The sequence below is a fragment of the Dermacentor silvarum genome, chromosome 1 (genome assembly GCF_013339745.2).
Source record: "Dermacentor silvarum isolate Dsil-2018 chromosome 1, BIME_Dsil_1.4, whole genome shotgun sequence".
Lineage (NCBI taxonomy): Eukaryota > Metazoa > Arthropoda > Arachnida > Ixodida > Ixodidae > Dermacentor > Dermacentor silvarum.
In genome coordinates, this window is record NC_051154.1 from 19,204,731 (window position 1) to 19,232,355 (window position 27,625).

Sequence of the window (27,625 nt, forward strand, 5' to 3'; positions counted from 1 at the left end):
AGAAGTGAAATTCTACGCTGGAATGATGAGCGGCAACGCAGCCAGCTGTGGAAGACAACGACGATGAACGTGGGAGCAATGGCACGAGCGCGTGCCGAGCACGAGCACAACCCGAGGAGCGCCAACGAGCCAGCTGCGGAAGACAACGACGACGCTCGAGCCAATGCTGAAGATGATAGTTTTCTGTGGACAGGCAACTAACAGACGCTTTTTCGTTTCACCTAGCCATATAAAGCTTCGCTTTAAAACTGTTGTGAATAACAATAAGCATGTGCATATGTAAATATTTCATGTGTATATACTGTGTGCGTGTCCATTACTACATAACGTGATAAGCTGAGGGACGCTTTAAAAATATATCAACCCAAGGTTTGTTCTACACGGATATTTTTATTGCCCATGTTGCATTTTCATGCTGTGTTCAAGTAACAATGACTGGAACATGAGTTACATTGACAATGAACTATTACCATTGCCAACCGTGCATAAGTCACTCATAATTACAAGACCATCCTATTAATTCACGGTGAAAGGTAGTTTGTTGTGAGCTATCTCCTGCTAACAATACCACACGTACATTTACACAACTCCTCATGCAATGTTTTTCTCACATTAGCAACAGCAAAAAGGTCAGCCAGTACAAGTAGCAAACAGTATTCTCACTATTTTCAAGACTACACAAACTTTCCTGTACATTACGAATATTCCAAAACTAGAGATTTCATATAAAATCTATCAACTGTACAATTGTTTGCAAGGCATGCTGGTAAACACATTCATAGCAGCGTGTTAGCACCAGCACGCATAAACAAAAGGGAAAGGCAGAAACACACTGCACTCTGTCATCTGCTCTCATCAGCAGGCGCTTGAACTGAACAGCAGTGCAAGTCAACAGTTTTACAGTGTAGACAATGCGAGTAACCCTAGGAGAGTGTGCACAAGGACTGCAGAAATGTCTGCACCCTAGGCAATAACCGCCAGTCCTCAACCAGCAAGGAGGCAATCAGGTGCGGTCCACAAGCTCCCAAGGTGAGCAACACATGAGTCCTCTTGGGCACCACAAATGCTGCCTGTAATCCGCGTGGCTGCCAGCGTACCACAAAGGGCGCAAGGCCCTCACATAGCTGCAGCCAAAGCTGCTGACTGGGAGGGCTTGGGCATAATCGCAGGGTTGACAGCTGTGCTTCAGGGAAGCCACTAACCCTGCAGCCAAGAGAGAGAGAGAAAAAAAAAAAAAACTCGTCTCACTGACAGTTACAGGAATACAACATAGATTAGTGTGAGCCTTACCACACAACTACACAAAAAAAGTTGTAAGCTTCACAGGATTCAAAACAGTCAGAACAAACAGACAAAAGAGAGGAAAGAACACACAAGTTCCATCTCTCAGCTGAACAGTCCATGAACAAACAAAAAGCACAAGAAAAAGCAAAAGAAATAACACAAAACCAAAGACCAGACCCACGCAGTGCACGATATTACATAAAAAATTGAATTGCATGCAAAATTAAATTCTCATGCAGTTCCAAGCCACCTATCACTCCAGCTTTACATACCATTTCTCTTTAGCGTTTTTGAAGAGGCCACAAAGATTGCTACAACCTTATGCATGCTTTGAAAAAATTGACAGCACAACCGAGGAAAAGGTGCTCACAAGTGCGTTGCTACTAGCATGGCTTAGCTGATTTTGTGAAAAAGACAACATACTGTTCCCACAGGCTGTGCCAGACCATAGCCCGGTAAGTGTCTGGTGGTGGGTGAACCTCATCAGGAAGAGGCTCTGGAATGGGTAGTGGGAGCAGCAGGTCTTCAAAGCAGACTTGCAGTGGTGCCAGCCAGCACACATGACTGCAGCTGTCCAGGCTTGTGAATTCAGCCCTGCATAAAATGATCACTGAGTGCAGCCAAAGCAGTTGCGCATCTAAGGCACAAAAACCGGTTCAAGTTCCATAGCTTTCTGTGAATACCGATTAGTGCACTGTGCTGCACAAAATATCCAGTCACATCAGCTATCTGGCAGATCTGGATCTTAAAAAACACTTACTGCTCAGGTGAAAAATTATGGTGGTGATTAAACCAACAGGTATCATGGTGAAACTGACTCATGTCAAGTTCAGAAGAAAAAAAAAACATTGCAATGCATAGGGGGACATTCCAATCACTGCACTAGAAAATCTGAGGCATATGTTTTAATACAGTAGAACCCCGCTGTGACGTTCCCGGTGCTGCGTTTTCCCGGCTTATGACGTATTTTCGGTTTCCGCCAGCAAAAGTATGGTCCTTGAGATCCGTATTTGCTATCAAAAGATGGTGTCTATGACGCGTTGCGGTCCTAAAATTGGTTTTGGCTCATAGATGTTCCGTATAAAGTCCAAGGGCGATAACGCCGTCGCCGCGCACCGTAGGCTACGGCCACGCTAGCGGCAAAAACGCGCGGCAACGCGTCATGCCGCGAGCAGCAAAAGCGGCAGGAATCGGGGGTTTTTCCCATCAGACCCATGAAGAACCCATGAAGAACCAATCAAGAGCGACGAGGGTGACGTCACGGAGCCATCACAACCGGACCGCCGCCGGTTCGCGCCGGGTTTTCAACCGACGATTGTCGTTTCTCGCGTGAAACAACGAGCGCTCGCGGCGTTGCTCGCGCGTTCGGAGAGCGCGGGAAATCTTGGGTGCGATCGCGCAAACAGCTCGCTTTCCGCACGTTCGGTTTGGCTGCTACGTCACAAAGTGGGAAAGCTGCGGTACCGCCACGCTGTCTCTGACGGCCGCTGACGCAATCACAATTCTGACCGATCACGAGAAGGCAAGCGAAGGAACGGAAAAGCTAAAACCCCTATATAAGAAAAGTACCGCCCATCCTTTAATAAACGCCGCTTCTCTCTCTCTCTCTCCTGTATCTCCGATTGGACGATGATAGCACGCGCTTTTGACTTCTTTATATTTTTTTTTTTCCGCCTCAGAGCCATGTTGAAAGTCCTCTGCGCAGCCGCAGTCGCCGGCGGCGGCGCGCGCCCGGCCTGAAAGCTTCAATGTAGACTTTCTAGGTGCGCCACCGTCGACTTGGCTTTCGCAAGCAAAAAGTAAAGAAAAAAAGCAAGCGCTTTAGGAGAGGAGGCTGCGGAGGAAAGAGTAGATGGCGGTACTTTTCTGATTTAGGGACTTTAGGAAACCCCTGAATATAAAAAGTAGCGACACTCTCCTCCTCCGCCTTCCCTCCTCTCTTTCGCTAGAGTGTACTAGAATGGGGATCTAGTACACTCTACTTTCGCGCTCCTTTTTCAACCGTTGCGCCGCCTACACCGCTTGAAACACGTGCACTTGTTTATCTTTCGCCGCTGATCAGATTCGACGATCGCCGACTGTGTTCACCGCTATCGTTGTGCTCCTCGCCAGTCGGTCGACGCTTCTCGGGCGAAAATGGCGATGGAGCGTGATCGTAAACAAACGCAGCCAGCGCCCGGCGGCGCGACGGTCCACGTGATGCCATTAGGCCAATACCGACGCGGCGTCAGCCTCGGACAGGGTGTGCGAGGAGGCGGCGGCATTCTTCAAAGCGTGACGCTACTTTTTATACATAGGGGTTTTAGGAAAAGCTAGAGTTACTGTATATGCTCCCTACGGGAGCATATACAGTAACGTATATACAGTGTATATGCTACCTTTGGTAGCATATACAGTAACTCTAGGAAAAGCGAGCTTATCGCGCTACCGCGCGGCGAGACCCACGGTGGCTTCGCGGCGCTGCCGCGCGGCAACTTGGCAACTTGCCGCTGGCATGACGCGCGCGTTTTGGCCGTACCCTTGTGGCTAGCGTTGTGCTCTGGCATCAATTGCGTACTACCCTTTCTTGCGTACTACCTACCCCTTCCCCTCTTACCCTTCCTATCTCTTCTTCCCCCTCTCCCCCACCCCCCTGATGCTGAGCCGTGCTCCCTTCCGGGTAGCAGAAAATAGCATCTTTTCCACTCTCTGAACCAGCGTACTGCGCGGGCCGTATCTTGAAAGCGATCTGCGTTGGGGGCAGAGTCTACGCAGTGTAGGTGCGTCGGCGGCTCGTAGCTTTGTGCGTGCTGTGTTCTCGGCGCTCGGTTTGCATTGAAGCGATAGACAACAGGGCCGGTATTTTGTAGCGATGCCTATTATGACTTATTCTGTACAAGTCATATCACCCACCGCTCACGGCCGGCTGATCCCGTTGATAACGCGAGCGGTCCGTCGCTCTGACCACTGACAAAGCGCGATAAGCGCAAAAGGGCATTAGCAGGAAGGTCACTTCGCTTGCTTCTACAGCGGCGCTTAAATTCCTCACGCCAGCGTTTGACAGCGCTCATCGAGTGTGATGTGTTCATGTTTGCCTGTGGGCGCTGACACCATGCTTGTTAATATAGTTAATAAGCAAATGTTTACAAGTTTATACGGTCGATAAAACTACTATTCTTACTTTGTATAGCTGTCTACTAATTTGCTATCGCAATCGATACTTCGGCTGTCGGGCGAAACTACATTTTTTCACACGTAAGAATTAAAATAATGTGTGCAGTTCAACACTACTCCCATTTCTCAATTTTTCCGGTTTCCCGGCTCTTACGGGTTTTTCTTTTTCTTTCTTTTTTTTGTACGGTCCCGTGAAAAACGTATCAGCGGGATCAACACCATGAGGAAAACTAGGCCAGAACGTAGCGCCGCTAACTCTTCAAGTATGTAAGAACTTGTAGCTTTGGTAGTTGGTAATCCACCTTGGTAACAGCATTGGAGTAACAGCATTGGAGTACAAGAAAGCACTCGAAGCTAAACATTTCGACAGAATTACCTGTCTGGTTGGGAAAATTGATTAAGACTTAGAGATTGACTCCAACCTAATAAGGAAATTTACTAGCCCGACGTTTCGGAACCAATTCAGCTCCTTCTTCAGGGGGTATTCTTCGGAGGTGGCGGTGTGCCGCTGAAAAAAAAGCGGCACACCGCCACCTCCGAAGAATAACCCCTGGAGAAGGAGTCGAATTGGTTCCGAAACGTCGGGCTAGTTCAGCGGCACACCGTCACCTCCGAAGAATACCCCCTGAAGAAGGAGCCGAATTGGTTCCGAAACGTCGGGCTAGTAAATTTCCTTATTTGGTTGGAGTCAATCTCTAAGTCTTAAAGAAAGCACTCGCATACAGGCACACGCACACACACAAACACCCAATGTCAACTAGAATATCGGCTATATCCGTTTGTTCTCTGATCCACACCGCTCTCTTCCTATCTCTTAACGTTAGGCCTAACATTTTTCGTTCCATCGCTCCTTGTACGGTCCTTAACTTGTTCTCGAGATTCTTTGTTAACCTCCAAGTTTCTGCACCATACGTTAGCACCGGTAGAATGCAATGCTTGTACACTTTTCTTTTCAACAACAGTGATAATCTCCCAGTCAGGATTTGGTAATGCCTGCCATATGCACTCCAGCCCAATTTTATTCTTCTATCAATTTCTTTCTCATGATCAGGGTCCCCTGTGAGTAATTGACCTAGATAAACGCACTCCTTTACAGACTCTAGAGGCTGGCTCACGATCCTGAATTCTTGTTCCCTCAACCGGCTATTGAACATTATCTTTGTCTTCTGCATATTATTCTTCAACCCCACTGTTAAACTTTCTCGGTTAAAGTCCTCAATCATTTGCTGTAATTCGTCCCCATTGTTGCTGAATAGGACAATGTCATCGGCAAACCGAAGGTTGCCGAGATATTCGCCGTTGATTCTCACTTCTAAGCCTTCCAAGTCTAAGAGCTTGAATATTTCTTCTAAGCATGCAGTAAATAGCATTGGAGAGATTGTGTCTCCTTGCCTGACCCCTTTCTTGATACGTAACTTCCTACTTTTATTGTGGAGAACCAAAGTTGCTGTGCAGTCCTTGTAGATATTTGCCAATATATTCACGTATGCATCCTGTACGCCTTGGTTGGGTAATGTCTCTATGACTGCTGGTATCTCTACTGAATGAAATGCTTTTTTTCATAATCTATGAAAGCCATATAGAGAGGTTGATTGTACTCCGCAAGTTTCTCTATTACCTGGTTAATGACATGGATATGATCCAACGTAGAATATCCCTTCCTGAAGCCAGCCTGTTCTCTTGGTTGGCTGGAGTCAAGTGTTGCCCTGATTCTATTTGAAATTACCTTGGTGAATATTTTATACAATACTGAAAGCAAGCTACTGGGTCTATAATTTTTCAATTCTTTAGCGTCTCCCTTCTTATGGATAAGTATAATGTTGGCGTTCTTCCAGCTCTCTGGTACATTTGAAGTTGTGAGGCATTGCGTATAAAGGGCCGCAAGCTTTTCATCCATGACATCTCCTCCATCTTTGATTAAATCTACTGTTACTCCATCTTCTCCACCAGCTTTTCCCCTGGTCATGTCTTTCAAGGCCCTTCTAACTTCATCGCTAATTATAGAAAGAGCCTATATATATACTAAAGCATATATACAACTGCAAAACAGCAAGTTTGAACGGCGGGCACAAATTCGAGGAGCCGGCCGGCCGCCCGGCCCGAGCGCGTCGCCGCCCGATGACACAATTAAACATCGGCTAGTTTGTTCATCGCACAAAACAGTGGCTGGTAGTATAAAGCCGATGTACTAATTTCATCTTCCACGGCCAGCGACGAAAACTGTCAAATCTGTAGCACGAAGGAGAGCCGCTGCACTACATGCTAGGCGGCTCGATCGCAACATGCGCCTCGTAGTCTGGACAAGGTAAGTATATCTGGTAGCCATGCTGGTAGCGAATAACCGCCCCTCCATACACGTTTTCGCCGGCGGTGGCGCATGGATGGATGGCCTTTAATAGCAAAACTTCGATAGAAGCCCATGCGCTCAAAACACGGCGGTTCCTCGGTGGTTCATACCACTGGCTCATAGCGGTTCATGGGGCTTAGCGCCATCTGTGTGACGAGGGAACAGTTCCAGCGGAAGAAAAAAAAGATAATGTGACGCCATATCTGTTAAAAACAGAAGTGACATCATTCTGTTTCCCAAGGCGCTGAATTTGTTTTGGCGGCCTGTCATCAGAGCTGTATTTTCAAATGCCCCGCAATTCGACATAATGGGCGTTTCGAGCTTTCAGCACGGAAAGCAGTGCAGCAAATGGTCAGCCGTACAGGTGTCGAAATTGCATCCCAGCACAAAACTTTATTTGGAGGCCGACGAAAGCTTTTGGCATAGAGTGCTGGTCGCATCGTTCATACGCCAAGCCCGTAGGGCAGCGCAGCCGCACGAAAACAGCTAAAATAAACAGTTATCTGGTGCTCATAACTCGCTACTTTTGACTAAATAGGTTAAGAAGTATGAAATCACCCGTGCTACCAATTTCACACAAACGTTGACAAGCAAAACAACACAACGTACAAGCGGGCATATGTAACAGGTGAACTTTACGAGTGCACCTTTCTGCACAGTTCAAGAGCTGCACAGCATTGCAACTGATAGCGGCGTCAACCCTTTTCGCGGAGCAGTTTGTTCTCGAGAAAAAAGATGCCGCTTTCGGCGGCGCGCCGCACGTTGCTTCTGCGAAAGCGCACGAATACGAAACCGATCATCGCTTCTGCCTTGCTTCTGTGCTATCAGTTGCTGGAAATGCAACTGGGTTTTTGCTCACACACTGCTCCATTCATGCTGCAAAATGTGAAACGGTGATTGAAGACGTGTGCAGTAGTTGGCTGCAAAAATAGTGACTGGAATATTAAATGGTCCCTGAAATTGTTCAGACAAATTTTGTAGACGCGTAGGGTACAGCTACAGTAAAACATTCGAACCACAATTTGTGTGAAGCGTCTCATGTTAAGAGAGCTATGGACAAGTTACCTTCCTCCATAGCCATGCTTTTTCTCCTCAAATCGTTCACCGATTGATTGGGGGTAAGCTCCGCCTTCACTGGCTCTGCGACAGCAGGTTTAAAAAAATTGCGGGAGTGGCTCTTACCAGAACAGGTGAAGCCAGAGTTTGCAAGAGGGCCACAACAGCTGAAATTCGCTCACAGCTCGTTTCATTTTGTTCACTTCTTGTAAATGTTAGCCTAATTGGCTAAAATGTTAACTTTGGCTGTGTATTGATATCATGATTTACCATAAAATTTGACAAGACGTTTAGATTTCCATCTCAAACCAGTGACAGAGAGAGAGACATCGAAGAATATCTGTACGGCAAAATTAACCACCCTAAAGAGCACGGAGTAGAAAGAAAGCGCTTCGTATAATCCCTGCTATTCGCTAACATTTCTTCGTGCCTATGGTAAGATGGTGGCGGTTCGGCTTCACTTTTGAGACGTCATCTCCACTCCAGCATTTTTTTTTTAAACCTCCTTGGCTCTGCGTTATGATAGGAAGTCGTGTCGTCTACTTCCGGTTGTCTTGGAGCCAGAGCGCGAAGCGTCTCCTCCAGCCACCTGGCAGTCGATGCCAAGTGAGAGCTACTGAAGCAGCGTACGTTGCGAGCATTCTGCCGCAGGGCCGAGCACGTTTGGTATTCCAGTAACCACAGGCGAGCTGGGCGTTATGACGGATGGGTGGCGGCGTAAGCTAAAGCCATACTCATTACTACTACTATATATAGGAGCTTTAGCGTAGACGTACGTGCATGGTCTAGCCACCTGGTGGCGCAGAGCTTAACCAGCCAAACTAAGAGCTAATATTGCTGCAACCAAGTGTAAAACATTTTAAACATATAAAAAGACATCGTGTTCACGATTACGCTCCTGACAAAAATTTACACCAGCAGCAAAGTAGAATACACTTCGTTCTGTTATGTTAGTTGTGTTTGGTTGAGCTCGGTGCCACCAGGTTGCTGCACCGTGCAGGCCATTCACGTTTACGCCTCCGCTCAACCCTTAAAACACCCAGGCTCAGTCCATTTGCGCTTGCGTTTACCCGAATACTGGACACATGAAACACACTTGTGGTAGGATTCCTTCGGTGTGAATTGACGGCCGCCAAGGCATAGATGCTGGTGCCGATCGGATACCAACAACCAGCACTGCAGCCACTTGGCTCGCATGCTTGCTTCATATGTCGCAGCTTCATATGTCGCCGATCGCTACATTTGCAGCCCACAACGCAAGGGCAAACCATGGTGCACGCGAAAAGACAGATCAAGACCAACACAGACCGTGCAGCTCACATCAACACGGAGCATCCTGTAACACAAGCAGACAGCGCTTGCTGTGTGCCACATGTGCTTGAGTGCAGTGATAAATTGTCTTTGTACATTCTCTTTCTGTTACTTTCTTTTTTATAGAAACAAATTAACTAATATTCAAACTATTACCAACAAGATTTGTCCCCATAAAGTTGGAAAAATTATCGATGACGCACCCTGCGCAGCCAATCGGACAGCTCGTCCTACTGACGTCATACGGTCACCACTACAACAGTAGAATAGGAGAGGTGGCCAAACAAGCGCCGCGAGCACGTTGCCACGCCTCTCGAGTTTCTACAGCAGTCGCCAGGTGGCGAAAGAGGTTTTATGAGCTCAAAGACGCTTATTGCAAGCATTCGCTGTGCTGTAGTTACTTACTATCGCAATTTTATGGGTTTAAAATGTTGTTTATGTTTTTAATAGCTTGTAGAGGCTGTCTGCCGGCCTCACCCACAATAATAAGTGTACCAAGCTCTATGGAGCTTAAAAATTTCCAATCGGTGTGGGTAATCTCGACAAGACTGACACAGAGCACCAATCGCAAGAGACGCACGTGTATTTTTCTGGAAGCGTGGAAATTGTTATCGGCAAGTGTACAGCTTTAAAAAAATATTTGGTTTTCCCATCATTGTGGGTAGCATTGGGCTTCAGTATTTCAGGTAGCATTAGATTCAGGCGCCTGCGCCAATAGCGTCAGATGGCAAGTGCAAACGTGCATGCGCCTACGAAATGCTGGAGACTGCAAACGACGGGAGTAGACACCATTCTATCTAGACAGAGCGGCGGCGCCGCGCCTTCATGTTTGCGGCCGACATTGGTCGGCCACTCTGAGCAACAATTAATGAACAGGAACGGCATGAAAAACGCATTAAGTGAAGCCGCGGCGACTGTTGTAGACGCGGGACAGTGGACTTCACTGGGGGTGCACACTGCAGACAGATCGTGCACGCTGAAGCTTCTACAAGGAATATCACGGTGTTGCAGAAAGGTCGATTAACTTTGCTTTTTAAATCAGCTTGTCCTCCCAGTGATTTAATCTTGCACTAACGTGCTTGGAAACTGACGATTTCTTGGCCCAACGTTTTTCGTTGGGCCAAGCATTGGCCGTGATCAATGCAGTGACCAATGCATTCGTCACTGCATAGTTATCGGAACCAATCTGTATCCAGCAAAATAAAGAAATAAAACCATCAAATAAACAAGGAATAAACGACGCGTCTAAAGTCACGCTGCAAGCGTAAATCGACGCGAAAAGTCCGTTTTAAGCGACGGTAACTATATTCAGTGTCATTGAAGACCTCTCTGGTGTACAGCACTATGACGCGAAGCTCTTTTTCAAAAGTCAGAAACGTGAAAATCGAGTTTGAATGCTCGCGACGCCCGCCGGCCACCTACTTTCAAGTACGGCGGAGCAGAGAAATGAGCCCAGACTACCCCTGCTGCCGCAAAGCAGTGGCAACTCGAGAGCCGTCGCGTAATGCGTGGTGCATTGGCGAAGCAGCGCCGTTTGCCCACCTCTCTTATTCTAACACCTTGGTCACCACGCGTCACTTAGACAGGGACGGCTGAAACACAACTGCTCAATGAAACGCACGAGGTGTTTCATCGAGCGGCAGTGGCTGAAAACTCAGGGGAGCGGTGCCACTGCAATCGGTAGCGATGTACATATTTAAAACCTTATATAATAAGTAACACGCTATGGTGAAAAACCCTAAGGTGAAAAAAGTTTTGCAACTTAATGCAAAGCAATACATTTAAACGATAGCTAACCTGACAGCAACGCTGCAAGGCACTGAAGCTTGTGGTGACAGCGCAATTGATGTCGTAACTCCTGGAAGAAAAAGAATCAGGAAGCAAGAGTGACTGGTCAATCAGAAAAAAAATGAAAATTAAGCTCGTGAGATGAAGCAAGCTTGCAGAAATTTCTCTTACCACTATCGCTTTTCCAGAACACCGAAGCCTCTAAACCTAAAAAAAGAACAATAGAGAAATAGTAAATGACAACAAAATTAGCAGACCTCAGTAGGCATACATGAGCGCCAGCAGAAGGAGTTCTAAACTCAACCTTAATGTGAAACTGGAGTGTTGGAGTGTTCACAGAAATTACTCAAGTCTGCAGAAGTTTAAATGATGACCATTAGAAGTTTGGAGAAAGCTCTCCCCGCTGGTTGTCGCAGCACCTGCCCACTCTGCCAAAGTTAGCTGCAACATTGTTAATCATCGGCTTTAGGAATTTAGAGAGACACGCTTTAAGATAATCACTATAGTCGGTGACAGCCTAAGAATGCAGAGGCCAATCCACTGCTCTTCAACTCAAACAGAATCTATATAAATAATGTTCTGGCCAACTACGTTTGCTCATATCCATATGACACTGTGATCAAGGCAAATGTTTTTTGAACATAGCATTGTGCCTTTGTAAACAAGTTTGTCTGCAATGCCACAAAAACGCCGACAGCTGCCTAGAGCCTTTGTCAAAGATAGGTTCACCTATTGAAAAGTCGGCCAGCCTGTCTGAGGCATATTTTACCCCTGTTCATCCAACTTTTATCCCACAATGTGTTTACATCTGTCAACCCCCCCTTTAACTTTAGTTTTGTCACAATTTTTGCATTTGCTTATCTTTCATTATGTGGCGCAGTTGTCTAATGCCCTTCAGTTTTGCTCCCAGAAGTTTCCGTTTGACACACGGGAACAGATTATATCACCTTGAAAGTAGCCACATCCCTGGTAGTGTTCATCTGTGGTTGTTTCACCAGTGTCAAAAATTTGTGAAATACCGGGTGCACGAGGCATTTGAGAACACAATGTTGGTTTCAGGCAGAGAAGAATATCTCCAGCAAAAATAGACATTTTCACCAAACTTTGGGAAATACTTCTCTTACAGTTTATTTCCACAATTACTCAATGAATCCGCCATCCGCAGCAATAACAGATTCAATTCGGCTTCGGAAATGGCTGCATGCACGGATCAGGCGGTCCTTAGAGATGTTGGCCATTTAGTCAGCAATGACTAAATGGCCTTCAGCGAGTCTTTTGTAGTATGTGGCTGTTTGTTGGCCTCGCTCTCAACGACACCCCAGACATAGTAGTCAAGCAGATTTAAACCTGGAGAACTAGGAGGCCCCAAGTTGGGAGTGACGTGGTCGAGAAATTGTCAGCCAGCCACTCCTGGGTGACGCAGGCGGTGTGGGCGGGAGCAGACTCTTGCTGAAAGACATAAGGTCTTCCTTTCGAAACAGTCTCTATTCAGGGCTTTACAATGGTGGAAAGCACCTCCACGTATGCGGCAGCATTAACGCAGAGTTCTTCTGCAAAAAAGTGTGGCGGCATGACATCACCCTCATTGCTGACAACAGCCAACACCATCACAGACGACAGAAATTTTGTGTGCATAACTGTAGGCACCTCATCAGCACTTGCGCAAAGCCACCTGTCGTTACAGCAGTTGACTTTTTGGTCTTGGTCAAAGTTCTTGTCATCTGAAAAAAACTAGAGCATTCCAGGCTTCTGAGGTCTCTTCAGCTTGCTTAGCAAGCGCTTGGACCGGAACAGACAATTCTCCCGAGCTTTATTGGACATGAATTGCCCCCTCCTCATGACATAGGAATGTTAACTCAAGTCCTCGTGCACAGCAAGCCTGACAGTCGACTTTGTGACTTGGAGCTCCTTTGCAATGGCCCGCATTGACTTCCCTGGGTCGTTACTCAAGATTACTTGCAGACGCCAGAGAAAATCAGGGGTTCTGACGACGTCTGACCGCTGGCTGTGTTTTTTCCTTTTCGCCACAAATGCCACTTCACTGCCAGAACACATCAGTTCTGTCCGCACCTTGTAAACGAAAGACTTCGCTTCGTTCAGAAAGGTGGCAATTTCCAAGTCGCTGTGGTGTGTGGTCAGGGTGACGATGACTGCATGGCGTTTCATTTCCTTTTTTTTTTTTTTCATTTTGTCAACCTGTATGCTTCCATCTTTGAACAAACTGCGCAGTATGAATGATAAGGGGTCAACCAACAAGAAGGCGCATGCCTAGATAGATATGATGAGCCTGCTGGTGTCTATGGCGATAAGGAATAGTGTTCTCAAATACCTCGCACACCCAGTATATCATGTGCCTTTCGATATGCTACTGCATATGCATTCCGACTTGTCTGAAAATCCCAGCTGTCACCAAGTCTCTTTGTGTTCACTTGGGTGTGACAATGTGAAGATGTGGCCCTCGTTGAAGTGTTCAGCAGGTGTGCCGACATTATTGCTTCACCCCTAGCAAAATGCTTCACCTTAGTGTCAGCATGTATGTGCTCATTTGGCATTTGCACATTGTAATAAAGAAACTGTAGTCCATTTCTTCTCTTGTCTTTTGCAAAAGGTATAAATGAGGGGTTTTATTGTGGACAAAGTGCTTATTTATGACCGATAAGGCCTGTCATGTTTACTGCACATTTGGTGTTAGTGGTGTAGAACCACAATGGTTGGAGGGTGCGGAAAACACACAGCAGCCGGGTTTTAAAAATCAGGATGGTGAAAAGCAGCAAAGTGTGTAAACTATGGACATTTACAAATAAAATAGTAACGTAGAAGTGGAAGATGAATTCCAATACATTTTGGCATTCCTCAGCAACTTTGCTTTTGAAAATGGAGGCACAGAAGGCCGGCACAGTATGGTTTTGTGGGCAAAGCTCGTATTGAATACTTAGATTATCACCAAGTACAGTACATTAACTGAGTCTACTCACAATCTGCAAAGTTTCACCCCAATACCTCAACTCTCCTGCCCGTGAGCATTCTTTGTAAAGAGATTTATGAGCGTATAATGCCTGGTGATGACCAGAGTGGGACATGAGTGCGCTTGTTCGTGCTTCAAGATTCTTTTGTTAATTGTAGGCTCTAAGGACTTTGCCAGTACCTACACATGCTGTACTAACTATCTGCAAAGTATTTGCAAATAAAGTTCCAGATCTGTGCACTTTCAAGTCGAGCACAACCAGGCTAGCAAATCTTATATTGATATGGTACACTGCAGTGCTCTGAATACTGAATAATTCGCTAAATTTTAATCACTGTAGCACGCCTTACTATCCATACAAACATCTTTTGACATGCACATACTTTTGGACACACACAGGTAAGAGTGTATATATATAGTGTTGTAAAATTGCCCAACTAGCTGCAACAGCCATGCAGTTGGAAATGTAGTTGCAGAAATCAAGTCACTAGATGTGCGTGTGGGTAGGAAACCTCGCTGCACATGAACAAATGGTTAGACACAGCATAGCTGCAGAAATTGATTTATTTTTTCATGCTCACAGCATTTCTTCATGTGGAACTTACACAGACTTAAAACTTGCTCTCTATTTGCCACTCCAACACAATTCCTCTACAAAATAAGATATTACAAAGAAATAATTAACAGCCCACTTATGCAGGCTTCTTCCCAGTGGTTGCAGCTTTCAGCAACACACTCCTATTCTGAGTTCCTGATTAAAAATTTCCTCCAACTTAAAAGAAAACATCTCTACTGAAAATAATCCAAAAGACACTGACAAGTGAGTAGAACTTTTGTGCCATTTCAGTATGTTATCTAATCAAGTAGCCCAAGACAATACCTCACAAAACATCCATAGTAATATGGTCATCTATGACATGTGCAAGTACCTTGTGCAGTACCCCAGCCTTCAGGAGGGGCCAGATTCAGTTGCAGCCCCAACAAACAGTCAAAACGAGGTTCAGAAGACTCCTGGAAAATGAAATAAACTGCAAACTGTGTTATCATGGAAAAAAATATTTCAAGGACGCTCAAGCTTCGCCTTTAAGAGTGGAACGCGATAGCATTCAAAGATCCCTGACTGTTTGTCAGGCTTTCCGGCAACTGCCGCTTTCTTTTTTCTGCACCTTCGCCTCGGCACGCCGCTGCTATACGCTGCCGAGGAGGCGAGCGCCCTCTGGATGGTGTTTTTGCAAGGTACACCGACCGGGGCACGCCACTGTACGAATGGTACAGTCTACTGGAAAAGGGGTTTGTATTTGATGTTCCGCGTAACAGAATTATGTTTTCTCGTATATTAAAATTACAATCCGACGCTATCATACCTGTAGGTTGTGGTTAAGTCATACTTTACGATTTTTATGACGCATTTTACTTTGAGAAATTCAATTATTTCACCAGCACCTTTGCGCTATGCGGAGGGCATGTGTGGTCAAGGTGGTTCGGGTGATTTTCTTGGCCCCCGACGTCGACGCCGGATTTTATGCGACACAGGGCCCTTAGCACTACCACGTAAAAAATTGTAACAATATTAGAATATATTACATAAACCAGGTACAACAGAGGTAGCCTTGCAAGCTGCCAAAAATTCAACAAACATTCTATGTCATGAGGCTTGTTAGCACCAAGGTGTCAAACCAAAAAAAAATACCGGTTCAGTTCAGGTTCAACGCATTCTGATTTCGTTCCAGTTCTGTTCTGGTTTGGTGAAATAAAAATTTATTATAACAGTTTGCGAACCTGTTTCCGACATTGATACCGATTTGCTAACTGGTTCAGCACAGTCCATTTTACCTTGTCCCATGACAATATGTTACCTAGTAATATCAACTTGGCCGCATGGCGCATGCACAAGTTTCATCAAGAGGAGGCAGAAATTTACAAATAAATTACACAGATATTGATGAAAACTGACGAAGACAAAGAGGTTGAGAAAACGTGAGGCAGGGTCTCATGCCAGCGCCATATTATTGCCATAAACTGCTCGGATGTGGTTTATCGGATGTGGTTTATTGCCAATAAACCACATCCGATGAACGTCAGTCTCTGGCTTCAACATAGTTTTTTGAACCAAAATGCGGCAGAAGACTGGCGTCCTGCACCGATGATGGATCGACTGTGATGCAGCAAAGGCGTACTTCGAGTCGCTGCTACAAAACTTATCTTATCCACCACCGAAGCAATGCAAACCGAGCATCCTTCGCCGTCCTACCTGCAAGTTCTTTTGGACAACCTGCAGGACAAGGGCTCAGTGTTTGCAGCACTCAACAAGAACATTGCCGACCTCACGAACGACGGTGACAATTATGAGGCGCAAGCCACCGTAGCTATGGAGTACCACGACAAGATCCGCAACATAGTTTTTGGTGCCGAAACCCAGAGACAGCGCCACCCAGAGCATTGTGAATGAACCTGCCACCCAAGGCGTCTCCACTCAAGCAAGTTCCCCCAGCACCAGTATAACGCGTTGCCCTACCGAATCTACGGTACCCATTTTCTCCGGTGAACTTCGCAAGTGGCAGGGCTTCTGGAAACATTTCAAGGCCATGATCCATAACAACTGCGAGCTGTCCGACATAGAGAAGTTGTCGTATTTGAGATATTTAACCAGAATAGAGAAGCCTGCAATCGAAGGTGGGCGCCTGGTGGAAGCGAACTACACGGTAGCAGTGAAAATGCTCCAACAGAGGTTCGGCCATCATACCACCCTTGTTGACGACCACTTTGACAGTTTGCTTGCCATCGTGCCCGCCGATCACTCTTCTCCGATATCGCAGCTGTAGGAACTCTACGAAGAGGTGCACTTTTGCACAAGCTGCCTTAACAGCCTCGGGGTTCCAGCGCCAGAATACACGGTCATACTTCACTGTATCCTTATGCACTCACTCCCCGAAGATACTGACATTCTATACTGTCAACGCATGAAGGAGACTGAGGCCAACGACTGGGCTACTCTGAGGTCGTGGCAAGAGGAGGTGCAAAAGGTCATGAAGTTCCTGCAGGTGCAAGTCAGGAGCAGAGAAGAGAGCGAGGCCTCCCGTTCAAGGTCTGTACTGAAAAGCACATCCACGGGACACGGGTGATGCCAACCGTGTCTACCACTATAGGTACCATCAGCATTAGCGCTGGCCGCAGGATCTGCATCGAATGAGCATCTCTGCTGTGTACTGTGCAATCACCGTGACCACGCCATAAAGGACTGCCATCTCATATTGTCAGCGGACGAGATTAAATGCCAACTAACTGGCAAGGACTGTTGTTTCAAATGTGGCAGAGAGGGACATGTCACACGAAAGTGCTGCAACGCAATGTGGCTCAAATTCAAGTATACTCGAAACGTCATCTTTCAACATTTTGCGACATATAAAAACAAGACAGCAACAGCCCGTTTGCAGAGAGCAGCGATACACTTGTCAATCATGAGACTACGAAAAGTGAGAAGTCGCGTAGGTTTATCTACACAATGCCATTCCGGACTCCACTTGTCTTGACAGTCAGAAAGTCGCAACAGAAGTCAGCCTCCTACTGCCGGGACAAGAACGTCGACGACCCCAATCGACCATTGCTGGAAACAGTATTTTCACCAAGCAAGAGAGTAGGCTCAACAAAAACCACCGAGTGACGAGTGGTTGTGACAGAGAAGTCGAGAAACAGCCTTAAAAAAGAGCGAGGTCACCCGAGTCACGACTGGTACAGAGGTCACAGTCAACGAGGATGCCCAAGAGGCCAGTTGCTGAACCGCTCTCCTATCCTTACAGATTTACGTGAGGCCAAAGCAGTCAAGGTGCAACGTGCGCATATCTCACGTCAAAGGCGAGTCGCCGGATGCAAGCCGACCTCTACAATGAGAAGTACATTCTTCCAAGTTACCTCATGAACAGAGAGCGGGAGACTCGGAAATTGCCGCGGCACAATCATCACTCCTCCTACTGCCACCACAGTGAGAAGACCGAACATTACTAGAGATGCACTTCTCGGAACCGCAGTCTTGAGTTCACCACCTCGACAGTTTCGAGTAAGGACGGCAATTTTATCCCTGAGAAGGACCACTACGTGCAGCTGCCCCAGCTGGTGCAGCCGCCCCTGAGTCTGGTATCCAGAACAGCTTCTTCAACGGCTTTTGAAACCGAGGAAGAAGGGATACTTCCTGTTCCTAGGCTCTGCTAACACAGCAAGCCAATACTGTCTTCAAACAAATAGCCCGAAGATCTTGTCGTCAAGGGGAGAAACGCACCTCCTCAAACATGAAGATTGGCCATGGCGTTAAGACATTTGCAGGGAGGGATGCTATGGTGCGGTCATTCCCAATACTACTGTCAAACGGCCAGCAGGTCTGACGTCCTGTACAGCGGCTCTACCTCATTGAGGTGCACACGTGCAACGCAGCTTTGGGAGTGTGATGAAAACTGAAGAAGACGAAGAGGTTGTGAATGCGCGAGGCGAGGTCTCGTGCTAGCGCCATCTTAGCAGTGTGATCAATAAACTGCTTCCGACGGACGTCAGTCTTTGTCAGCAACAGATATGGAGGAATTTTCATGTACATATTAAAGATGGGGGTAATTAGTGAGAATCCCCGCATCAGCGTAAAGTCTGCGCAGCTTCCACGCTCATTAATTTGACAGCAGCAGTGTCAGTTAATTTTCGTTTTGCTTCAGGTTTTTACTACATGGCTGATGGTGAATGAACTTTGGCACGATTTATGTCAAAGACAGCGCGAATTCACATTGTATTACATAAATTACAACTTCAAACTTCGAGTCTGTAGCAATGAAAGAAGCCAGCATTTGACATTTCACACAGTTTGCGGCATTCTTAGAAGCAGGTGAGGACATTGATGCTTCTGAATGATGGACGCTTTATGCTGAACCATACGTCAATCTTTCTTGCGCATCTGCACGTGGTACATAGTCTTGTGCTGGCTAAGAGCAGACAAAGAAGTCAAAAGCATGCACATTGCGCCCCACGAATAAATTTTACAACTCGATGAGCATTGTACTCGCATTGTACACGCATTGAACCATGGCACGTAACAACAGCAGATATTGCATGCAGTTACCAGTTGTGGTTACCACTCACTGAGAAGGTGAGGACATTCATTAGCGGCTGATCTGTTATGGTTACAATAAGTCATGCAGCTGAACTCATTGATATCTCTCATCAAGGACACTGTCTTTTCCACTCTCTGTGTCTATTCGGTTTATCTAGTTTTAGTAGCAAGTTGACTTGATGGCCGAATTGGGAGCGTCACCAGAAATGTTCATTCCACAGAGCCCCTGAAACAATTTTTCAGCCACAGAACAAAACTGGTATGGCCGACTTCAGAAGTGCAAGCGTCTCTGCCGAGGTGGCTGTAGTTACCAGCACATACCCATCGTCTATTCCCATTCTCACAAACAATGCAACTCATGAACCGTAACAATCTGCTAGTAGGGTGCGCTGACTGAAGAAGTACTAGTTATTCGAAGAATCGTGCAAACCATTGAGGACTTGCTGCTGCCTTATATGTTTGAACCATTTTGTGCCAAACTGGTAACCATTATTATTTTTATCAGTTCAGGATCAGTTTGGGTTCAGGCATGTTCCAAAAATATTGGTTTGGGTTCAGGTCCAGTTCCACCAAAAATTGCAGTTCGGGTATGGTTTTTGGTTCAGGTTCTGTTCAACATCCTGGTTAGCACACCTCGGGCATTGCACTGTTCTATTTTTCACACGTACAAATCAAGTCTCTTTCCACAACTATTCATTAAAGAGTGAGGTGGCTGCTGCTTCCCTGTCAAAACAGAGGTATAAGAGGATGATTAGTGGGTGCTTTGCATTCCACATGTTCAGACAATCCACCATCGCATCTGCGCGTGTTCAAATGGCAAAGTTGTATATATTTGTGTGCCTTCCAGACTAATGAACTAGTTACAAGTTAGCACTAATCCTGTTGTCTGTCTTGTCACCATACTTTCGGTCTGTAAGAATTTGCACCACTGAACTGATGTACTATCATGAACAATTGAAATATGAATAGCCGAGCACGTGCCCTAAGCATAATCGATGGTGTGCCCTAAGTGCACGCCGTTGGCCAGTCATCCTTGTCCACATGCCCTATTATTCTACTGGAGTGGGTCGGGTGAGCAAACAAGCATCAAACAAAACAGTATAGCTGACATTATCGCAGTAGGGCGAACAGCCCCGCACTCTGTACGAAAGCCTTATGCGCACACATGTGGACAAGGATGACTGGCTGATGGCATGCACTGTAGCTTTACACGCCAGGCAGGTAGCCAGGAATTTTTTCCGGGGGGGGGGGGGGGGGGGGGCACTTTCTGACGGCCTTGACTATTTGAGGAAAGCACCTATTTTTCAGTAATTTTGTTGAGTAATACTATTTTGTTAATAGTTGCATATTTTTAGTTTTCAGATGAATCTTCCTAATAGTATAATATTTTTATATGGATGATTCGTCTCAATAAATTTCATTAATAAAAATAAAACAGTGTTACTCAGCACCGTAGGACATGGGCACGGAAAGATAAAAATTTCGGGGCCGGGCCCCCCCTGGCTACAGGCCTTGGGCATGCGCTTGGCTGTTCGTATTTCAACTGTCCCTGATAGCACCGGTCTGTGCATCATTCCCATGTCACACGTCTTCTAAAAAGTAAGCAGTTCAAATTAATAGCCCCATTACAATACCAGCTGGTCACAAGTTCCATAGGCACTCTACTTATTAAGGCGAAGTTTTCTTTGCAAACCACCCTGCACCTCTCCTGCTGACCGTGGCTGCCACCTGCTGCTGCTGCTGTCTCACCCAATAGCTCATACTCGGCTGCAGGACGGCGGTGCCACCTAGGAGCAATGGCTCACACTACTTTGCCCACAGCAGTGGAAGGTAGACAGGGGAAACTGGCCTGTGCATGGGGGCCATTGGCTGCTGGTGGAGAGCCATGACACGTCGGGAAAGAGGGCACCGGAGGAGATGGGCTCATGTTGCGCATGCATTGTGTCGCCTGGCAACAGCATGGATGGTCACAGCTGCACCTCCAAGGGGAGGTCAGGTACCCCAAACAAATGGTGCGGAAAGCCAGCTTGCCTCTTTCAATGCCTATGACGCTGGTTGCGCTCAAAGGTGCATTGCATTGCAGAGTTCCTCGTTCAGGGTATCCTTGAGCCAGAGAAGGTGCGCATGAACACTGCCTCATAAGTTTTGCTGTATATAGATTCTAACATTGGATCTGCTGCATTTTAAACATTTATTTATTCACTCTGAAGGCCGAAGCATTACAGAGAGGAGTGGGAAAAACCAAAATACATGTAATTATAAGAGAGAGCAGGCACAATATTCGTTATTGATGGCTGTCTTGAAGAAGGTGACATCAGTGATTGAAGCAACAGAGGTAAGCAGGTGGTTCAAGTCAGTGCCAGTTTTTGGGATAAAAGAGTCAGTATATAAGTTGGTGCAGCTGCAAGACATGCCAACATTGAATATGTGGCCAATGCAGGCTGAAAAATATGTTGGTGGGTGGAAAAGAGGGTCTCTGAGAGTCGGGTTAAAATGGTATATCTTATGAAACAAGGAAAGACGCTGTCAGGTTTTCTTCCACCATCCGTGTCTTCCTCGCTGTGTCTTTCAACACAGCAATAGATTAGGCAGGCCGAGATTTTTTTCATTTGGCTGACACTGGAAGTACAGCAATAGTTAAAATAAAAAAAGAAGAGAATGAAACGATCTTGTATTGCTTCAATATAAGTAAAATGACTTGCAGGTCCCATATTGACGACGTATACTCGAGTTTAAATTGTACTAAAGTTATGTAGAGAAGGAGTTTTAAGTTAGTAGGAGCCAAAGAAAACTTGCTGCTAAGGTACCAAAGTGTACAGTTAGTATTTTTAAGAATATTTTCAACATGTGTTTGTCAAGAAAGGCTTTCAGAAATTTGAAACCTGTGGGGATGCACGACTCTCATGCGTCCCTTGATGTTGTTTTCCCCGCATAGCTCGCGTCTCCCATAATCCGGCTTCTTCGCGTGGCTAAGCGCCGGCGGCGGGCGTAGTGGTTGCGACGCATTGCGAGAGATGGCGCGAGTGTCACGATACTAACGCCACCTAACAGCAGTGTTACTTGGGAGCAAAAGGTTGAAGGCGCTTCCTCTTTGGCGTGGGGGTGGCGGGCAGCGCAGACCTTTCGCGCGTGTGCCGGCCCGCTTCGCGGGACCGTCCCAAGAAAGCTTAGGAGTAGGACACCGGTATGGACGAACACGGATCGTTCGAACATGCCACCATTTGCATGACCGTACACGTGAATGACTAGGTGATGGTGTCATAACATGGGGTGAACATATTCGCTCGCTATCCGGTCGCTGTGAGTCGGACTTCCTTGATTTGTCAAGCGCCCATGTGAATGTTCTATGCGTAGTAATTCGGCTAGCGTGCATTAGTGTATGAAAGGTGCAATAAATGCCCCTTTGTTTGTTTGCACTACTGTGTTGTCGTTCCTTTGTCCCAAAAGCGCATGTGAGACCCCACATCTGGCGCCCAACGTGGGGCTCTTGAGGCATCGGATGATAATTGTAACAGTTTTGCTAGGTTCGAGACAACCTTTCTTTCAACCGAAGCGTAGTCCTAGCGTGGATTTTGATCGCTAGTGTCGGCGGCGCGCTTTCTTGAGCAAGGCGACGGTTGCTGTAGCGTGTTTGAACTTTTCAACATGTTAAACCTTTTCGCGAGTGTTTTGTTGAAGTACACTCGTCGGTACGAGAGCCACGTGGTCTGTATCCTGGGAGAGCGAGGCCTAGCGCCCGCGGAGCATTGGCAAGCCTGAAGCGAGCGAGTACGGAAGCCTCGTAGTTGGTCCGAATTTCTTATGTAAATAGCTTCTTCTATCTGTTTGACTTCGGAAGTCGCGGCTCAGGGAGCCGGGTGGCCGCGGGCCGCGGGTGCCGCTACGGGCTGACTGGTATTGCAGCTTGGCACTGGGCGCTCCGACGCCGTCTGGGACGGTGGGCGCCGTCAACTCGGATGCTGTGTGCACTGAGCGGGGTAGGACCACCTCACAGAGCTAACGTCTCCTCGCGGCTGCCTGTTCTGCCCATTTTGGGTGATGTTTTTTTTTTGGGGGGGGGGGATGCCGGTTGTTGTAAAGTAGCGACGCATTAGGCCTAAGGCTTTACAAAGCCACCTGTCGCACTAGGCCTAAGGCACTAGGCCTAAGGCCTAAGAGATGGCAATCCCCCCATATCCAGACATTTTGGCGCCCAACGTGGAGCGCCAAAATGTCGGGATATGGGTGGGGTGCCAAAATGTCGGGATATGGGGTATAGGGGTATTGCCCACGGCACCCTGCCTCAGCACCCCGAGCCCTGCGGTTGGCGCATGCCTGCGCATCAACCGCGGTCCGGTGCAAGCTCGAGGAAACAATAGACAACAACCACGTGTACACTCGGAAAGCATTTATTACGACTGCAACACTTCGAGCAGACCAGCTAGCTATAGTTGACATCGCTGAGGGTTCCCTCGAAGAGAATAATACACTAGGTAAAGAAGGGCTTCCGACTTACCAACTGGGGAATATGGGGGCGGGGGGGGTGCCGCGGCGATTGCCGCGGCACGAACGCGGCTGACTAACCACGTGCGGGAATACGGGAGCGGCGGCGGAGACTTCCGCCATCGCCGCTTGCTGTGGACCAAAGAGACCCGGGCGATGTCAGCGGGATCTCACATGACCCACCCGGTGGCGCTGATAGCGCTTGCGATTCCCGTGCGCCGCCCGCGGAAGGAAAGATTCTCCTCTCCCAACTCTCCTTGGCGTGCATGCACCTGACACGACGTTCGTTGTGTGTGCGGCGGGCATGGGACCCGAGGATTCCCACAGGGTGTACACCTTTCATTAGTAGCTAATGAAATTTTCCTTCGTACCCTTCAATCCCTCCTATAACCATCACCATGGAACACAAATAAATTCCACAGTCCCTTGGAGCAACGCATAAACACATGCAATGAAAACCTCAAAGGGTGGCATGCATTTATCACATCCAGGTCATGACTAAAAATGACGTGATTCTGAGGCACACCATGGTGGGGGACTACCAGTGAATTTTTACCACCTGGGATTCTTTAACGTTCACATACATCGAAGTACACGAAAGGGAAAATCGTCATCCACTCGAAAGTAGCACAAAGCTACAAAAGAAACTCACACAGGTTTCTCAAAAAGAAAGCTTTACAGCTGAGAGAAAATTTGTCCTGGTTCGGGACAAATTTTTTTCAGTCCGTAGCTCAGTTCGACAATATTTCCTTTCATGGCACTTCCTCCACCTTGCAGTATTCCGCAGAACTGATTTGTTGTCTAAGTATATCAGTGTTCTTGCATTTCGCCCCCATCATTTTGTGGCTGCTGCCGCTGGGATCAAAGCCACGACCTTGAGCTCAGCAGTGCAATGCTACAGCCATGTGGCACGTGGCTGTCACAAGAACAACCAGGACAAAAAACTAGCCACCATGACAAGCCAACGTTTTGCTTATCCAACATGGTATGTGAATAAGAGTTGCGCTACGCTCTTCATTTTTGTGTCCCACAAAATGCAGGACCACCTTACACGTGGGTCTTACGCATAGTTAAGCAAGCAGCATGGCTGCACAAGACGGGTTGCACTTCATAGCTTAAGTGAACCTCATGCAGTGCTGCATGGGTGATGTATCACACTTAATAATGAAATGTACTGTGTTCAAGGAAGAAGCTCTGATGCACAACATCCACCATTGAGGCTTTTCTGTGTGCCCACACGGAGTTAATATTTATATAGCACGAGGTCTCGCATCTCCTCTTTGCCTGCTTACACCCATCACACAGGCACTTTCTAGTGTGCTTGAATCAATCACAATTGAACTCAATGCAGATCAAGAGCTGCTACACAGCCATTTTCAAGCATGCCTGACTTAAATCGTGCTCAATTTGATTTTGCTTTGTCAATCATGATTTAAATTTTGGTTCTTGATCAAAGACTGCCATCTGCAAGCTCAAGCTCAGTAAGTAGCAGATACAAAACAAGAAGAAAAAAATTGACCCTGGAATACCATAAAAAAAGAACACCAAGTAATACTGTTTTGTTATTTTTGCTTAGTACAGTGCATGGATCTTCAAGTACATTTGGAGTTGCTACCACAGATGGAATTAGTCAAATGTTCCATCCACTGCCTACAACTAAATGTACATATAATATAGCCTTTTCTTGATAAAAAAAAATTGTCTTCTGCATGTTCATACTGTACCAGATGCACATTTGCTAACCATTAGCTTTCCGCATTGAATGCATCTAGTCGTGATCAGCCATGATCAAGATGGACCATGTAGCAGTGCCTTGTTTGAATGCAGATAAGACTTCCATGAGGATCAAAACAGTCCATGAGGCAGGAGTATTAGAGGTCAATGCATTGGCTGCCAAGTGGTAGCAAGTGGTGATTTACTTAAGCACAAGCCACTCTGGCGGGGGACATGCTGGAGTCTTGCAAGGCCATGATCCAACTGCAGCAATCCAACACCCTCATACCCAAACAATGACACACAAAGCATGCCTGCACATGAACCAAAGAATTGAAGAGGACGACACCAATTATCTCGACCTAGGTGGCAAAGCCATCATCCCTTTTCCTGCTTATTTTAGGCACAAGGGCACCGATGATGTTTTACAACCAAGTGAAGGATTGGTGTTTTACTATTCCCCCCTACACAAAGCATCCAGCAGCCTTACCAAAACAATCCTGCAAGGGATGCTGACCACGTGATCAAAGACTGACTCCAGGAAGACCCTGTACTTCTGTAGCTCATCTAGACACAAGCCACGGCCTCCCTGTGCCTCCCGGCATGGCGCCTGGTCACATGGCTGCAAATGGCTGCCGTCTGGGAGCAGTCTCTCAAGTCGCAGAAGCTCGGCTGTGGGGCATGCCACAGGGCTTGGCACAGGAAAATCAGCTGAAAGGAAATGGAGTGTTTTTATATAACTGTACACAATTTCAGACTTTGAAAGCAACACTGCGAAAGCTACACAAGTCATAGAAGTCTCATTCTGCACATTTCGCAGTGTGGTTGTTTCTGATCTGTGGCGCTTTACATGGAATAACTCATAGGTATGGAGTTTTCATTTTCCTGGGAGGGGCTTGGGCTTACTGAGCTTCTCCAACCCCCTCCTCTATCTTTCTCTCTTACACACATTTATAGATACTTAGAAGAGGATGTACGTACAAAAACAACTATTTTCCGACATTTTAGCCAGGATATGGCCTTCAAATTAAATTACATTGAGTTACACAACTGATTTAAATTCTGGTGTTTTGCGCACCAAAACCAAGATCTGGTTATGAGGAATGCCAACGTGGGGGCTACGGACTTATTTTGACCACCTGGGGATCTTTACTGTGCATCCAAATCATGGCCATACAAGCATTTGTAGCATTCGCTGTTCTGGTCTCACTCCTCTAGTAGTTTTGATGTCCACCGGTGTTCATTGCAGGATTTATAAGTGCTTTGTGAATTCATAAACAGATGAAGAAAAAGTGCACAGTGCCCCGAGTGGATTCCAACCTTTGTACCAGAGGGTAGCAGCCAGAGTTCCGACCTCTCAGTCACTTTGCCGATGCTACAGAAAGAAAAAATAGGTAACATACACCTTCCAAAAGTGCTTGGATTTAAAGTGGACGGAAGCATCAACAGGTCAGCAGTCGAGATAAGCAAGAGACACTTAGAGTATTGTTCGAAAAAGAAAAGCAGCAGATCGAACGTGCCCTGTTGGAATCTATATATAGCGAAGCTTACAAGGCAGTGTTCACGCACGCCTTCTCATCTGGCTCAAGAATGCCCCGAACAAGGAGCTCTGCGTTGCATTGCACCTTTGAACGCAACCAGTGTTATAGGCGTTGAAAGAGGCAAGCTGGCTTTCTGTGCCATTTTGTTTGGGGTACCTTCCCTAGGAGGCGCAGATGCAACTGTCCACGCAGTTGCCAGGCTGCGCAACGCATGCACAACGTGAGGCCATCTCCTCCAGTGCCCTTTCTTCCACCTCATCACAGCTCTCACGCCCTCTCCACCAGTGGAAAACGATCTGCATGCGCAAGTCATCTTCCCCCCCCTCTACCTTTCACTGCTGCGGGCAAAGTAGTGTGAGCCATCGCTCCTAGATGGCACTGCCGTCCTGCAGCTAAGTGTGAGCTATTCGGCAAGACAGCAGCAGCAGGCAGCAGCCACGGTCTTGAAAGTTCATGATGGTTCACAAAGAAAGCTTCACTTTAAAAGCAAGGAAGAAATTGAAACGACCGGATCCCTTACAGGCATAGGTAGCGGTACAAGGTAGAGAGGGTTTTGAGGAAGAGAAAATAGATTAAGGAGATGTATACGAAAAGGCTAGAATGAAAAACATATATCGCATACCTGATAAATCCAAGCAGGCTAGGTGACTATTTGTTACAGCCCAGTTTCAAAGGGGATGCCAATAAATCATCATCATCGTGAACAGTACACCAAATAGCCCCTATTCTTTCGTACTCTCGGTAATTTGCTTTCCCATATGCTTCTTGCTTTTGGCTGCATCCTACTTCCAGCAGTTGTTCAGGCGTCAGTCATCTCCGGCAGTTCCTTCCATTCTTTTTCTTTTTTTCCAGCAGCCGCAATTGAGTAGGCTCCGGTAGGACTTCTTAAAAAAAATTAA

At 46.7% G+C, this 27,625-nt stretch overlaps 1 protein-coding gene across 3 annotated transcripts in view; it reads right to left on the reverse strand.

Moving 5' to 3' along the window:
• Positions 1–370: 370 nt before the first annotated feature.
• The window catches only part of LOC119457527 (uncharacterized), an 85,044-nt gene continuing 57,789 nt past the window's right edge, over positions 371–27,625 (reverse strand). For all 3 annotated transcript variants that reach the window (XM_037719141.2, XM_037719126.2, XM_037719133.2), the window contains 6 exons: positions 25,676–25,896; positions 14,834–14,915; positions 11,111–11,146; positions 10,949–11,009; positions 1,708–1,878; positions 371–1,203 (listed from right to left, as the gene is read on the reverse strand). In XM_037719141.2, coding sequence (XP_037575069.1) covers positions 924–1,203; positions 1,708–1,878; positions 10,949–11,009; positions 11,111–11,146; positions 14,834–14,915; positions 25,676–25,896 — 851 coding nt within the window. In that variant the 3' untranslated portion in view covers positions 371–923. The remainder of the gene's footprint in view (positions 1,204–1,707; positions 1,879–10,948; positions 11,010–11,110; positions 11,147–14,833; positions 14,916–25,675; positions 25,897–27,625) is intronic.